General features: G+C 32.2%; 1 protein-coding gene across 1 annotated transcript; it reads left to right on the top strand.

The window, feature by feature from the left end:
• Positions 1-41: 41 nt before the first annotated feature.
• Positions 42-12,123, top strand: LOC126886348 (uncharacterized). Its single transcript, XM_050653235.1, has 2 exons — positions 42-402; positions 10,308-12,123. The coding sequence occupies exons 1-2, from the start codon at positions 114-116 to the stop codon at positions 12,023-12,025; spliced, it is 2,007 nt and encodes a 668-aa protein (XP_050509192.1). The 5' UTR covers positions 42-113; the 3' UTR covers positions 12,026-12,123.
• Positions 12,124-15,008: the final 2,885 nt, after the last annotated feature.

The raw sequence follows: 15,008 nt of genomic DNA, 5'->3' as shown, positions 1-15,008 counted from the left end.
GAGCATATGTCATATGTTTGATTGTCACTGTCACTGTCACGTCTGTCTGTCACAGTATTGTATTTGTATTCCTTGATCAATTTTACCCAATTTTTAAATTAACATTTTTTACAATGGAAATAAAACAAGAAAATTGTTTTTCATTTTCTGAAATTGAATTTAAAACAGATGTCCACGAGGATAAACCGGATATCGTAAACATTGCAGATTTTATTAAAAATGAACCTGTGGAAGATTTGTCTAATGAAGTAACTGAGGGGGATGACAATATCAATATAAGGACCAACCATATAAACACAGAATTATTCATTGATGATGTGAAATATGAGCTAAATAATGATTATCATCTAGAAGATACGAAAGGCGTTAAATTGGAACAAATTGAAGAAGGAAGTTCAAAAGGTAAGCAGGTACCATTTCCATCTTAGAGAGGTACTATCGACGAATAATCACATAGACGCACATATCTGTTTATATTCGTTGGTACTATCTCCCAATCACGGGTTTAATAGGGCAAGAAAATTATGTGATATTTCCTTAAAGGCCCCCCATAGATGCACCTGTCCTGTCTACTTGAACAGTATACAAGCACAAGTTTATTGTTCAAGTATGCCGAATATAGGTAATTATTTAGTGTTGACTCACCGCTCCCACAAGTCTGACAACTGTATATATGGTATCTGCCTTACCTTCTTATCATTTTAAAATTAACAATTAACTGCGCTCGGCTTTAATTTTTGTATTTATCTCATTTAAAAATGTGAAATTTTCACATCAATTTCAAATTATGGCCGCCATTACAGTATGCGCAGATCACTTACGTATGGATTGATGACAGTTTATTTCTGCAATGTTTATGTCTGCAATTGATATAATATGCAGTTTATGTCTGCAATTAATATAATATTAATTATTAATAAAATTAAAAAATTAATATATTATGTATTATACAGTACAATTTCTCAAAGGAGGAAGACCTAACCCTTCGGTCCAAACCTAACTTTCGGGTATTAGAGTGTATAGTGTTTTGTTAATTATTAATACAATTTAAAAAAAAATAAAGCACCTTCCGTCTTTGCACAAGAAATTATAAAAATTTTTAAATTAGGCAACATTGCAGAAATAAACTGTCATCAATCCATACGTAAGCGATCTGCGCATACTGTAATGGCGGCCATAATTTGAAATTGATGTGAAAATTTCACATTTTTAAATGAGATAAATACAAAAATTAAAGCCGAGCGCAGTTAATTGTTAATTTTAAAATGATAAGAAGGTAAGGCAGATACCATATATACAGTTGTCAGACTTGTGGGAGCGGTGAGTCAACACTAAATAATTACCCCGAATATATGTATCGACAACACTTGTACAAATATGCATGCACAATACGCTAGTTTAAATTTGAACCATATCATCGTCAGAACCAACTACTGTGCCAGTGCAGTACTGGAAGCACCAATATATTACACGAATGGTCAAAATTCAACGGTGTTAAACTTGTACAAGTAATTTACACACATCGATGGCTTAGTGTGAAAACCTCGTACCTCATTAAATTACAATTTTACTTCTTCTTCTTCTTCTTAGCCTTCTATCGTCCACGTTTGGGCATAGGCCTCTCCCAACTCCTTCCATCGGTCTCTATCCTGAGCAACATATTTCCAATTCGTTCCGGCTACTCTTTTAATATCATCAACCCATCTCATCTGTGGTCTTCCTCTCGGTCGTTTACTTTGGTAAGGTCTCGAATGTTGTATCGTGGCATTCCAACGTTGGTCTTTTTGTCTAACAGTGTGGCCTGCAAAGCTCCATTTAAGTTTGGCAACTTTTGTTGTTATGTCCTCGACTTTTGTTTTTGATCTTACCCAGTCGCTCCTCTTTTTATCTGACAGTCGTATACCTAACATTGCTCTTTCCATAGCTCTTTCTGTTGTAGCTAGTTTATTCATATTTGCCTTGGTTAGGGTCCAGGTTTGACACCCATATGTCATGATAGGAAGGATGCACTGGTTGAACACTTTGGTCCTCAAATATTGATGTATTTTGCGGTTCTTAAGTATCCAACCAAGTTTTCCAAATCCTGCCCATGCTAGTCTTGCTCTCCTATTAATTTCCGCACTTTGGTTTTCTTTGTCAAGTTTCAGGATTTGGCCTAGGTAGATATATTCCTGGACTTTTTCTATCTCACTGCCATTTATAGTTATGCGTCTGGGGTCATCTGTGTTTGTCATTATTTTTGTTTTCTTCATGTTCATTTTTAGACCGACGTATTGGGAGCTGCCTGCGAGTTCCTCTATCATAATTTGCAGTTCCTCGAATGAGCTCGCTATAATCACAATGTCGTCAGCGAATCTGAGGTGATTTAGCTTCTTGCCATTAACGTTAATGCCATAGGTTGACCAATTTGTCGTTTTGAAGACGTCTTCTAGTGCTAGGTTGAAAAGCTTTGGCGATATTACGTCTCCTTGTCTCACGCCTCTCTTAATAGGGATGGGATTTGTATTTTCGTCTAGTTGTACTATCATAGTTGCATTTTCATATATATTATGTATTAGTTGTCTATATCTCGAATCTATTCTACAATTATTAATAGCTTGTTCTATGGCCCACATCTCGATACTATCAAACGCCTTTTCATAGTCTACGAAGGCAAGAAATACGGGTAGTTGGTATTCATTTGCCTTCTCTATCAATGTTCTCATTGTCAGCAGATGGTCTGATGTACTATATCCTTTGCGGAAGCCAGCCTGTTCCACTGGTTGGTAATTGTCCATTTTGTAGGTCAACCGGTTGTTAATAATTCTCATGAATAGTTTGTATACTTGACTGAGCAACGATATCGGTCTGTAATTCTGTAGGTCACATTTGTCCCCTTTTTTGTGTAAAAGTATTACTAGACTTTCGTTCCAGTCTTTAGGGATATTGCTATTATGGAGACATTTATTAAATAGCTCTGTTAGTATAGGGATTGTTACTGTCTTGCTTGTTTTCAAGAGCTCGGCAATTATACCGTCCTGTCCTGGAGCTTTATTATTTTTTAGTTCTTTTAAAGCTCTTTCTATTTCGAATCCCTTTATATTTGGTAGTACTTCTGATCCCACGTTTTTTATTTTTCTTTTGACGTTCTCCTTTGTTGATTCATTAGGCTGGCTTTGCGAGCTGTACAAGCTTTTGTAGAAGTCTTCGACTATTTTTGTTATTTTATATTTGTCCTTCTCTTCCTTACTATTGGCGTCTTTAATTTTAATGATTTTTTGAACACCCAATGCGGGTCTTAGACATTTTAAGCCTCTGTTGTTTTCAATGACTCGCTCTATTAAGTTCTCGTTCCATTTTTGTAAGTCGCGTTTTAGTTCTTTTCTAATTGTTTTATTAAGTTCTATGTATTCTTGAGTATGGCGTTTGTTTTGCGTTAGTAGTTGTCATCTTTCCGTCATCAGTTGTTTAGTTTCGTTGCTTATTTTGTCTTCTTTAGTACTTGTTTTCTTTGCGACCTGTAGTCCGGCTTCGAGAAGGTTCTTATTGATGTTTTTGTTAATTTCGTCAATTTCATCTTGATTATGTGAAGGATCATATTTGAACTTATCCGCTAAGACCTCTCGGAATTGCTCTTCATTTGTTTTTACTTTAAAGGCATCTATTCGCGTTGTTTTTTTAAATATTCTTTTCCTCTCTTCTTTCATGTTAATATTTATTTTTGCTCTAACTATACGATGGTCACTACCCGTTGTTACGTTGTTTATTGTTGTTACGTCTTCGAATATTCTTTTGTTGTTTGAGAGAAAATAGTCTATTTCATTTTTGGTGGTTCCGTTAGGTGCAACCCATGTCCACTTTCTGTTAGGTTTCTTTTTGTAGAAGGTATTCATAATATACATGTTTTCTTGTTCCAGAAATTCCATAAGTTTTTCTCCCCTTGTGTTTCTTGTGCCGAATCCAAAATTTCCAATCTTGCTTTCAGAGTCTTCAATCTTACTTCAATACAATTTTACAGGAGAGGCAAAAACTGATTTTCTGCATAATATAACCCAAAAACAAAAATTACCGCTACATATTTTTAATTCGAGCACATTGAGACAAATATCTGATATTGGCCTAGAGCTAAAAGTGTTAAATGTTGCTATTAAATTGGAAATACAAATATTAAGTATGAAAAACACGTAAATATCCTTGCAGTATATAGAGCCTTTGCCCAAGTAACTATGATAACCTCGTATATCTTGATATACATGTTTTTCATCTTAAATGAGGTTGTGTTTATTATTATTTACGAGGTTTTCATTCTTCGTAGCTTATTGCACACCTCCAAATACTAGGTTGATACAGTACAAATCTTTTGATTTAAGGTTCATAAAATGTTTCTGTACGCAGGACTACCTTTTACTGTTCACAAAAAACGTTTCTCAAAGTCGAATCTCTCAAACAAATACTCCAAATTAAGTACCAAAGTCTTGGTTATACAGTATGTCCCTGTAAGTTGTATCCATATAGAAAACTTTTTTATTATTAATTTTACGAAAATAAGTTATTCCTTATAAAAAGCTCTGCATGGTCCAAAGCTTAGATTTAACCATCAAATATCAAATTTTTTGAATATTATACGAGGTATGTCAAAAACTTTGAATTTCACTCAAGAGTAAAGTAGCTTTATTTTTCGTAATATTGGAAATTGCTATTATGAAAAGTGGTTTGGAATTAAAAACTATATTCTAATATGCAATTATATCCTTCTAATTGAAAAAATTTTTTTTTGAGAAATTATGGATAACTATCATTATTTTTTCAGTTATTTCAATTCTGATAACTCTTTTATTATTAATTTTATGAAAAAAAGTGATTCTTAATAAAAATCATATCAAATTTTATCAATTTTATACGAGGTATGTCAAAAAAGGTAAATTTAGATCAAAAGTAAAGTACCTTTATAGTTCAGAATATTTCAATTAGAAGGATGTAATTACATACTGAAACATAGTTTTTAATTCTAAATAACTTTTCATAATAACAATTTTCGATATTGTGAAAAATAAACGTATTTTACTCTTAAGCGAAATTCATATTTTTTGACATACCTCGTATAAAATTAATAAAATTTGACAAAAGATGGTTGTATTTTAGATTTTAGACCATGCAGAACTTTTTATTAAGAATCACTTTTTTTCTTAAAATTAATAATAAAAAAGTTATCTGAATTAAAATAACTGAAAATAATGTTAGTTATCCATAATTTTTCAAAAAAAAATTTTTTAATTAGAAGGATGTAATTGCATACTAGAATACAGTTTTTAATTCCAAACAACTTTTCATAATAGCAATTTTCAATATTGTGAAAAATAAAGCTACTTTACTCTTGAGTGAAATTCAAACTTTTTGACATACCTCATATAATATTCAAAAAATTTGATATTTGATGGTTAAATCTTAGGTTTTGGACCATGCAGAGCTTTTTATAAAGAATAACTTTTTTTCGTAAAATTAATAATAAAAAAGTTTTCCATTTGGATACAACTTACAGGGACATACTGTATATACAGTGCTAGTCAAAAGTCCGTACCCCCCCTCGTATCTTTTGAACGGTTATACTTATAATAGTGGAATTTGGAGGGAGGAAATAAACGGATATAGGCTTCTTAACTAGTCATGACAGGTGACGTAATAGTGACAGATGACGTTACAGCGCCACTATGACAGATAATTTTAAATGGGACCTTATGGCAAGTGATACCTCGTTTGAAAGGTATTGAAAATACCTATCCAGTCATACTATTTTTTTTGGGTTTAAGTTGATTTTGATTTTGGTGAATAAATTAAATAAATATAACATTGTAGTTTCGTATTTAACTAATAAAAATTCAAATGTCCGCCTATGGTTTTTTTGTCAAAAAAGTTGACGTTTTTCAGTTCTCTAGTAGTTTTTACGTCAACGTCAACCTTTTTGACAAGTAATCATAGGCGGAGGTTTGAATTTTTATTAATTAAATGCGAAACTACAATTTTATATTATTTCATTTATTCATCAAAATGAGCTTAAACTCAAACAAAATTAGTATGACTGAATAGGTATTTTCAATACCTTTCAAACGAGGTATCACTTGCCATAAGGTCCCATTTAAAATTATCTGTCATAGTGGCGCTGTAACGTCATCTGTCACTATTACGTCACCTGTCATGATTGGTTAAGAAGCCTACATCCGTTTATTTCCTCCCTCCTAATTTCACTATTATAAGTATAACCGTTCAAAAGATACGAGGGGGGGTACGGACTTTTGACTAGCACTGTATACGTGGTATTCACACTAAATCAAGAGAGCAATTGATATACGTGGTTTCTTTTTTTGGCTGTAGAAAATAGTCTAGTGTATTTAGATTTTTTCTAACAGTTGTAAATCGTGAGATACAAGGTTTTCAAAATAAAACCACCAAAATGTCATTTTCGAAAAAAAAAAATGAGATACGAGGTTTTCACACTAAGCCATCGACTGATAAAGTTAAGAGATAAGTCTGATATGCACAAGTAAAAATTACAAAATGTCCACAAGTCTCATGCGTGCCATGTGTACAGGATTATTCACTATATTTTGACCCCCCTGTAAACTGCTTTATTTACAGAATTAGAAAAAAATGTAAAATACAAAAGTTATCCGATTTTTAAATTATGATTGTAACTCCTATTTATAAATCAGGTGTTAAATCTGATATTAAAAACTATCACCCCATATCTATTTTAAGCACTATCCCTAAAGTATTTGAAAGCATTATAACTGAATTTCTTACTTACGACTGCTCTAGTGTTATTACTAACTCACAGTTTGGGTTTTCTTCCGGTAAATCTGCTGAGCTAAGTCTACTCAGTTGTACTGACTACCTATCTGAAGCCCTGAAGGAAGGCTTGCAGGTTGATTCAGTGTACACTGACTTCTCTAAAGCCTTTGATATAAACCATGACCTTCTATTACATAAATTACGTTCTTATGGTATTGATGGTCTGATATTTAGCTGGTTATGTAGTTATTTAGAAAACAGAACTCAAATGGTTAGAGTAAATCACTGTTATTCTAACATTTTTCCTGTAACTTCAGGTGTTCCTCAAGGTTCACACCTGGGACCGCTACTATTTAATCTATTCATTAATGATATTACCACTTGTTTTTCCCATACAAAAGCTCTCCTTTTCGCTGATGACCTGAAGTGCTTTACAATAATAAGATCTCATGATGATATTCTTGGACTACAATCAGATATTAATAAATTATCCCAGTGGTGCTCTCTTAATGGCATGGAATTAAATGTTGGTAAGTGTTATATTATGCGTTTCTGTAGGAATCACCATTTACTAACACATGGCTATTGGGACCGTGCAAGTTCGGCAAAGCGACCTCTATTTCTACGCTCTGTACTTTTATTCGCACTTTTAATTATATTGGCCAATTATATTAGTCCTGGTTGCTGGATAATTGTCAAGGCCATAGTCCAAAAAAATAATAAGAAGAAAAAATAAGATGCAGGTTATGTTTAGCAAACGTAAACAATTGTATGTAGTAAATAAAATTAGTTATTAAAATGCAGTACTGCAAGCAAAATACAATTAATTAAATTTACCTTTATAAAATAATTGCATATCATATCAATATTGTGGAGCAATATATAATTTTTCTGCGTCAATGACAGAAGGTATGAAATATACGTCAATTTGACAATTTCAATTGACAATATGAATTATTTAAGATAGTTGCAATATTTCTCCGCGACTCGCGCACGGTCGTTTCTCGTTTCCCTTTCCAAGTACTTGCACACCGCGAATACTATTAACGATCAAGCATTGCAATCATGCACACAAATCAGAGACCTAGGCATCATATTAGACTCTTCACTCAGCTTTAAACACCACATTCGTACCGTTGCCCAAAAGTCTATGAAAATGCTTGGTTTCATTAAGAGAACATCTCGTGATTTCACAGATATAAATTCAATGAAAATTTTATATTGCTCACTTGTTAGATCTCATCTTGATTTTTGTTCCTCTGTGTGGTCTCCATATTATCTAGTTCATAAAAATAAACTTGATAGAGTTCAGCATACCTTTCTCAGATACGTAGCTTTTAAACAACATATATATCGTAGCTACACAGATATTGATTTATTATTGAATATTACTTCATTAGAAACCCGTAGAAAAAGAAAAGATCTGACAATCTTATTCAACATTATTAATGGTAATAGTAGCTGTCCCGATCTTCTGTCAAAAATTGGTCTTTTTGTACCTACTCGGTCAACAAGACAAACTCAAACTTTTCACATAAGCTTTCATAGATATAATTATACTTACAACAATTTTTTACCACGAACACTTAGACTTACGAATTCTCTAAATGACTTAAATATATTCTGCAATTCCTTGGATAGATTTAAAAACCGTTTGTTGAACATACAATGTTAGTGATATAATTTCTATCAGCAATTTTTTAAGCTTAAACTTTGTTTGTTTTTTATATCGTAATGTTCTTTTTTTCCCTTAACTTATTAGCTTTGTTATCCAATACATATTATAATGTTTGTTCTTTGTGTTGACACTGTTTATGGTTTTGCTTTTGTCTTTGTAATATTTTTTTTTGGTAATAATATTTTCTGAATTGGGCTTGCCCGTAAATAAATAAATAAATAAATGATTTTTTGACATATTATATATCGTACTAGTGAAGTCGTACATTTGGGGAGATGACGTAATCGACTATTTTTTTTAAATGGGGATAGGGGACGAGTGCTAGCTCATTTGAAAGGTTATTCAATTCCCTATTCAGTAATATAAACATTAACATGTATAATTATACAGGGTGTTCAAAAAAATTTTTTTTTAATTAAATTAATTGACACAAAAAGAAGAATGGATGTAATTTATTTAATTTAAAATACATTTTACTGCTGTTAGAAAACAGAAATAAAAGTTTATTGCACAAATAAACATTGATTTTTGCATAAATTCAATGTTCAAACTGCCAAGAGGCAGATGGGTGGCAGCTTGAACATTGAATTTAAGTGAAAAGTAATGTTTATTTGTTAAATAAACATTTATTTCTGTTTTCTGACAGCAGTAGAATGTATTTTGAATTAAATAAATTACATACATTCTTCTTTTTGTGTCAATTAATTTAATTAAAAATTTTTTTTGGACACCCTGTATAATTAATCATGTTAATGTTTATATTACTGAATAGGGAATTGAATAATCTTTCAAATGAGCTAGCACTCGACCCCTATTCCCATTTAAAAAAATAGTTGATTACGTCATCACACCCAAATGGATGACGTCACTAGTACGATATATATGTCAAAAAATCATAATTTAAAAATCAAATAACTTTTGTATTTTACATTTTTTTCTAATTCTGTAAATAAAGCAGTTTACAGGGGGGTCAAAATATAGTGGATAACCCTGTACAGTTAATGTACTTGTACAAGTATTACACAACACACGTTCTAGTATACCTACTTGTGCCAAAAACTTGTGCATGTTTACTGTTGAAGTATACAGGTTTGTCTATGGGACCATTAATGATCAGCATAATGGTGCAGTTTTTTAAAACTTGTTTATTTATACCTAAAGATTCTAAAAACGTATCTGTAATACATTTTTCTACATTTAATGCAGAGCTTAACACTTTCAGCTCCTGGACAACATCAGTATTTATCTCATGTGCCCATTTACACAGTCATAAATAAAACACAAAAGCTACAAACTAAAACAATATCGAGCATTCTCGATCAGTCAGTCACATTTATTTAAAAATGCATCCTAAAAAATTCTTATACTAATTTTGTAATTTTTCATCATCTCAACTCATACATTGATTTGTGTTTTATTATAATTTATGATAATAAATCTAGACATGACTATAAATTATGTTTAATTTCAAATCAAGAGGTGTGATTGGTTACTCATAAAGTGTAGCATAAAACTGTATTGAGTTGCGGGATACTAAGCTTTGTTTTTAACCCTCCGTTACTCGCACACGGTGTGGGAGACCGGGCCTGTAAATAAATTCCTGTAACTCTGCTTGTAGTGGGGATTTTGAATGGCTACTTCGTATACCTCCTCAGTGGTCAATCAACTGTGGGTGAAGTCAGTTCGCAGTGTAAAAAATAGTGCTGTCCTTTTGTTATTACGTAACACGGTCCCGTACACCGTGTGCGAGTATTTGTGCACCAATTTTTGTGTTTGGATCACACATCGATATTTTTAATTAGTAAGGTAATTTAAGATCTTTTCCTTATTTTCAATGTTTATAGATTAGTTTATTTATATTTAGATATGGATTATGAAAAGGAGACTCAAAGATTATTAAAATTATTTGAGGAAGTATTAACTGACGAGGAAACTTATGAAGATAATGATGATCAAAGTGAAATTGACCATGTAGAAGAACGATCTGAATGTAGTGATACTGAACAAGAATTTGAAGAAGACGATCAAACAGAAGAAGATAATGTTAGTTTCAGAAGGGAGCCGCACTTTATGGGTAAAGATAAACTAACAAAGTGGATAAAACATTGTCCACCGAAGAATGTAAGAACACGCAGTACCAATATATATGAACGATTGCCAGCTATAAAACAATTTGTTAAAACTCATTCAACACCTATTGACATATGGAATTCCATGTTTGATGAAGAAATGCTAAATCAAGTTGTTATCTGTACAAATATAAAAATTGAGACTGTTACCAATGATTATACTAGACAAAGAGATGCGAAACCTACAGACATTGCCGAAATCAAAGCCCTAATTGGTCTCCTTTATCTTGCTGGTATTAGAAAAGCAAACCACATGAATTTAGAGGATCTCTGGAGAACAGATGGCACTGGTATTGAAACTTTTCGGCTTGTAATGAGTAAGTCTAGATTTCAATTTCTTTTGCAATGTCTACGATTTGATAACATTCACACAAGACATGAAAGGATACAAGCAGATAAATTGGCTCCAATACGAACATTGCTAGAGAAATTTAACAGCAACATTAAAAAATGCTATTCTCATACTGGTTATGTTACCATAGATGAGAAACTAGAAGCTTTTCGAGGAAAATGCAGTTTCCGGCAATATATTCCTAGCAAACCTAATAAATACGGCATAAAAATTTTTGCTATTTCCGATGCAGAAGAATTCTATACCAGCCACTTAGAAGTGTACGTCGGAAAACAACCAAATGGCCCTTTTGAAGTAAGTACAGCGACTCAAGATGTAGTAGAAAGGCTTTGTGCACATATTTATGGGAGTAATAGGAATGTTACTGTGGATAATTGGTTTTGTAGTGTACCTCTAGCTGATAGTCTTAAATCAAAAAAATTAACTTTAGTGGGTACTATTCGAAAAAATAAAAAACAGTTGCCGTTAGAATTTGTTCAAAATAATGGCCGGTGCATTGGCTCTTCAATGTTTGGTTTTTACGACGGAATTACCTTAGTTTCGCATATTCCAAAAAAAAATCGAAATGTTCTACTCATCTCTACAATGCACTATGGAGATGATATTGATCCTACCACAAATAAACCTGAGATGATAATTACATATAATGAGACGAAGAGCGGAGTAGATGTGGTGGATAAATTATGCGCGCAGTATAATTGCGCTCGTTCCACAAGACGATGGCCCAGGGTGCCTTTTTTTAGTGTGTTAAATGTAGCAGGAATAAACTCTTTTGTAGTTTATACTACTCTAAATGAACAATCTAAAACACCTCGTAAGGAATTTCTACTGCAACTCTCGATGTCACTAACCCGTGACTACCAAAGAGTACGGGCTATGTCGAATAACTTACCCAGAACCATCAGAATGAGGCTTAGGGAGATATGTGGTTTACCAACAGAACAAGTACCAGTCGTAACACCAGGAACTTCAGGTCGCTGTGCTGTTTGTGATTGGAAGAAAAATAGAAAAACAAAGTTTTACTGCCAAATATGCTCAAAATATCTGTGTTTGGAACATGTGACACCATTGTGTATTTCATGTTTTAAAAACGTTAATTAATTTTTATAACTTTTTTTGTTACTACAATTACTCTTTATTTTTAATTTTTTGTGTATTGAATTAAGATCTAAAGTTCTTAGTAAACAAATTTAACCATATTCAATTTTTTTTCACTTCCAAAGCTTTTGTATACAGTGAGCACGTAAAGGTTGGAATAAATTCATTTTCTCGAGAATGGACGATTTTGGAAAAAAATCTCGAAACAGGTCAATTTTTATTTTTAAATTGCGACTTTTTGACATATATATCATGCTAGTGACGTCACCCATCTGGGCGTGATGGCGTCATCTACGATTTTTTTTAATGAGAATAGGGGTCTTGTGATAGCTCATTTGAAAGGTAATTCAATTCTCTATTCAGTAATGTAAACATTAACATAATTGTTTATACAGGGTGCACAAAAAAATTTTTTGGATTAAATTTATTGACATAAAAAGAAGAATGTGTGTAATTTATTTAATTCAAAATACATTTTACTCCTATCAGAAAACAGGAAATAATGTTTATTTGACAAATAAATATTGTCTTTTGCTTAAATTCAGTATTAAAGCAGCCACCCACCTTCCTCTTGACAGTTTGAACATTTAATTTAAGCGAAAAGCAATGATTATTTTTCAAATAAACATTTTTTTCTGTTTTCTGAGAGCAGTAAAATGTATTTGAATTAAATAAATTACTTGTATTCTTCTTTTTATGTCAGTAAATTTAATCTAAAAAAAATTTTTTTTTGGACACCCTATATAAATAATTATGTTAATGGTTATATTACTGAATAGAGAATTGAATTACCTTTCAAGTGAGCTATCACACGACCCCTATTCCTATTTAAAAAAATCATCGATGACGTCATCACGCCCAGATGGGTGACGTCACTAGTATGATATATATGCCAAAAAGTCGCAATCTAAAAATAAAAATTGACCTGTTTCGGGATTTTTTTCCAAAATCGTCCATTATCAAGAAAATGAATTTATTCCAACCTTTACGTGCTCACTGTATACATATAAATGGATAACAATGAAAATTATTAAATTTTTGATTAAAGTAATATAATGTGAACACAAACGCATATCTACAAAATTATATGATCATATATTCATTAAATAATTTAATTGTACACAATTTTGCAAAAAAAAATAATTTTAAAACACTGCTGGCCCATATTTTTGGATCCGGTTCCTGCACCGTGCGCGAGTATCCGATCACAAAAAGTTGGCGCGAGTAACGGAAGGTTAAACCAAGAGGAGTAAACTCATACCCAAGAAAGTCACTAGAAATATCACCAAATACATCTTCTTTTTTGATTGATCATATCGACACCCCCATCGAACAAGGTTGTAACTCAAGTTACATCTTTTTTCAGATTTCAGCACAGGCGAATTCAGCAAAAAATTGCGCACACATCAATATAAACGACATAGTTTAATTCTCAATAGTTTGGCTAATACTCAATTGAAAAAAGTTGTATTTTAACTTACACGTGTCATTTTAGCGTGAAAAAGGCAGTAACACTGGATACTCCCTATGTAAAATATTTAAATTAAATTAATATTTATTGACGGAAAACTCCATTTTACAATTAAAATTAAAAGTCAAAATTAAACATTGAACACAAGTTAACTTACATTACTTACAATTAAACTAACGACATCAAAAAATTAAAATCAAATTAAAATAATTCACGTGAAATAGTCCTTTTAAAAGCATTTAGTGTGACTCCCATAAAGTCTATATTTGGAAACTCATTTACACTAGAAACAATTCTATTTAAAGGCATATTTTCTGCATGACGTGTATTGCACGATCTAGCGGATAGCAAGGGACATCTCAAATTCCTAGCTGGAACATAAAAATCTATTCGACCCAGAATGCTAGGTGCAACAATAATACCATTTAACACCTTAAATACGAAATTAAGGTCAAAGTATCGCCTGCGATCCTCTAGACTCTAGACGGTGCAAATGAAACATCTGCATGACCTGACTGGAATTCAATTGCATTCCTCTAGTCTATACCGCAGATATCTAACGAATTTATTCTGAATCGATTCAATTCGATATTTGTGATTCTCATAACTTGGACTCCCAATTCACTGAACAATACTCTAGTAATGAACGAACTTTATTTACTTTCTTTATACTTGACGATTAACAAGGCTCTTAAATGAGTTACAACTTCGTTGCACATATGTTTAATTTATAACGTAGTCAAACATATGGTGCATCTCATAAGTCAAATTGTCAAAATAAAAGTAAAAACGGATTGACGGAGTTTTTTTCCTTTTCGATAGTTGCGGTGGACAAAATACGTATCGAATAGTGTTTGCTACGTACTTCTATGTAGTGAAAAAGTTTAATATTAACATTACACATGTATTTTTAGAAATAGCACATTCACAAAACGAGGGTGATTCAATGCATGCCCTTATAGAAAAAGGGAAAAACATTGAGTCGTATATGCTCCACGCCAATGGATAAATTAAATTTAGTGATAAATTTTCATCTTCGGCCAAGCTTTCCCAGGTTTTTCAATTATGATCCATAAATGATCTCTGTTTTGGTGAATTCCATTTAATTATTGTATTTTGTTGATCATAAGTCCCCAAACTTTCTCTATTGGATTAATATCTGGACTTTTAGAGGGCCACGAAAGAGCTTCAGTGTTATTTTCCATAAGGTATTCCCATACACGGTGAGCTGTATACATTGAACAGTTGTCATGCTGGAAAATAAAATTATTGTTTGGGAAAAATTTCCCTAACGATGGCAACATCACATTATCTAAAATATGTAAATAGCTTCTAGTATTGAATCATCCTTCAATACGCCAACACATTCCAAAACCTCCTCTATACATCCAAGCCCAAACATTTATAGAGAACAGTCCGGACCTATCACTTGATGAAATATAGTTTTCGTTAAACCTATTTCAATGCATTCTATAAACCCTAATACAGCCATCGTAATAAAACTGGAATACTTTT

This window comes from Diabrotica virgifera, chromosome 6, assembly GCF_917563875.1.
Source record: "Diabrotica virgifera virgifera chromosome 6, PGI_DIABVI_V3a".
NCBI lineage: Eukaryota > Metazoa > Arthropoda > Insecta > Coleoptera > Chrysomelidae > Diabrotica > Diabrotica virgifera.
The sequence above is the reverse complement of the archived record's forward strand: the minus strand, read 5'-3'. Positions and strand labels throughout refer to the sequence as shown.

What these genes read in the sequence shown, in the direction of transcription:
- LOC126886348 (XM_050653235.1), top strand. Translation starts at nt 114, where the DNA reads ATGGAAATAAAACAAGAAAATTGTTTTTCATTTTCTGAAATTGAATTT. An exon ending in TGAAGAAGGAAGTTCAAAAG is followed by an intron (nt 403 to 10,307) that starts GTAAGCAGGTAC and finishes ATTTATATTTAG; the next exon opens with ATATGGATTATGAAAAGGAG.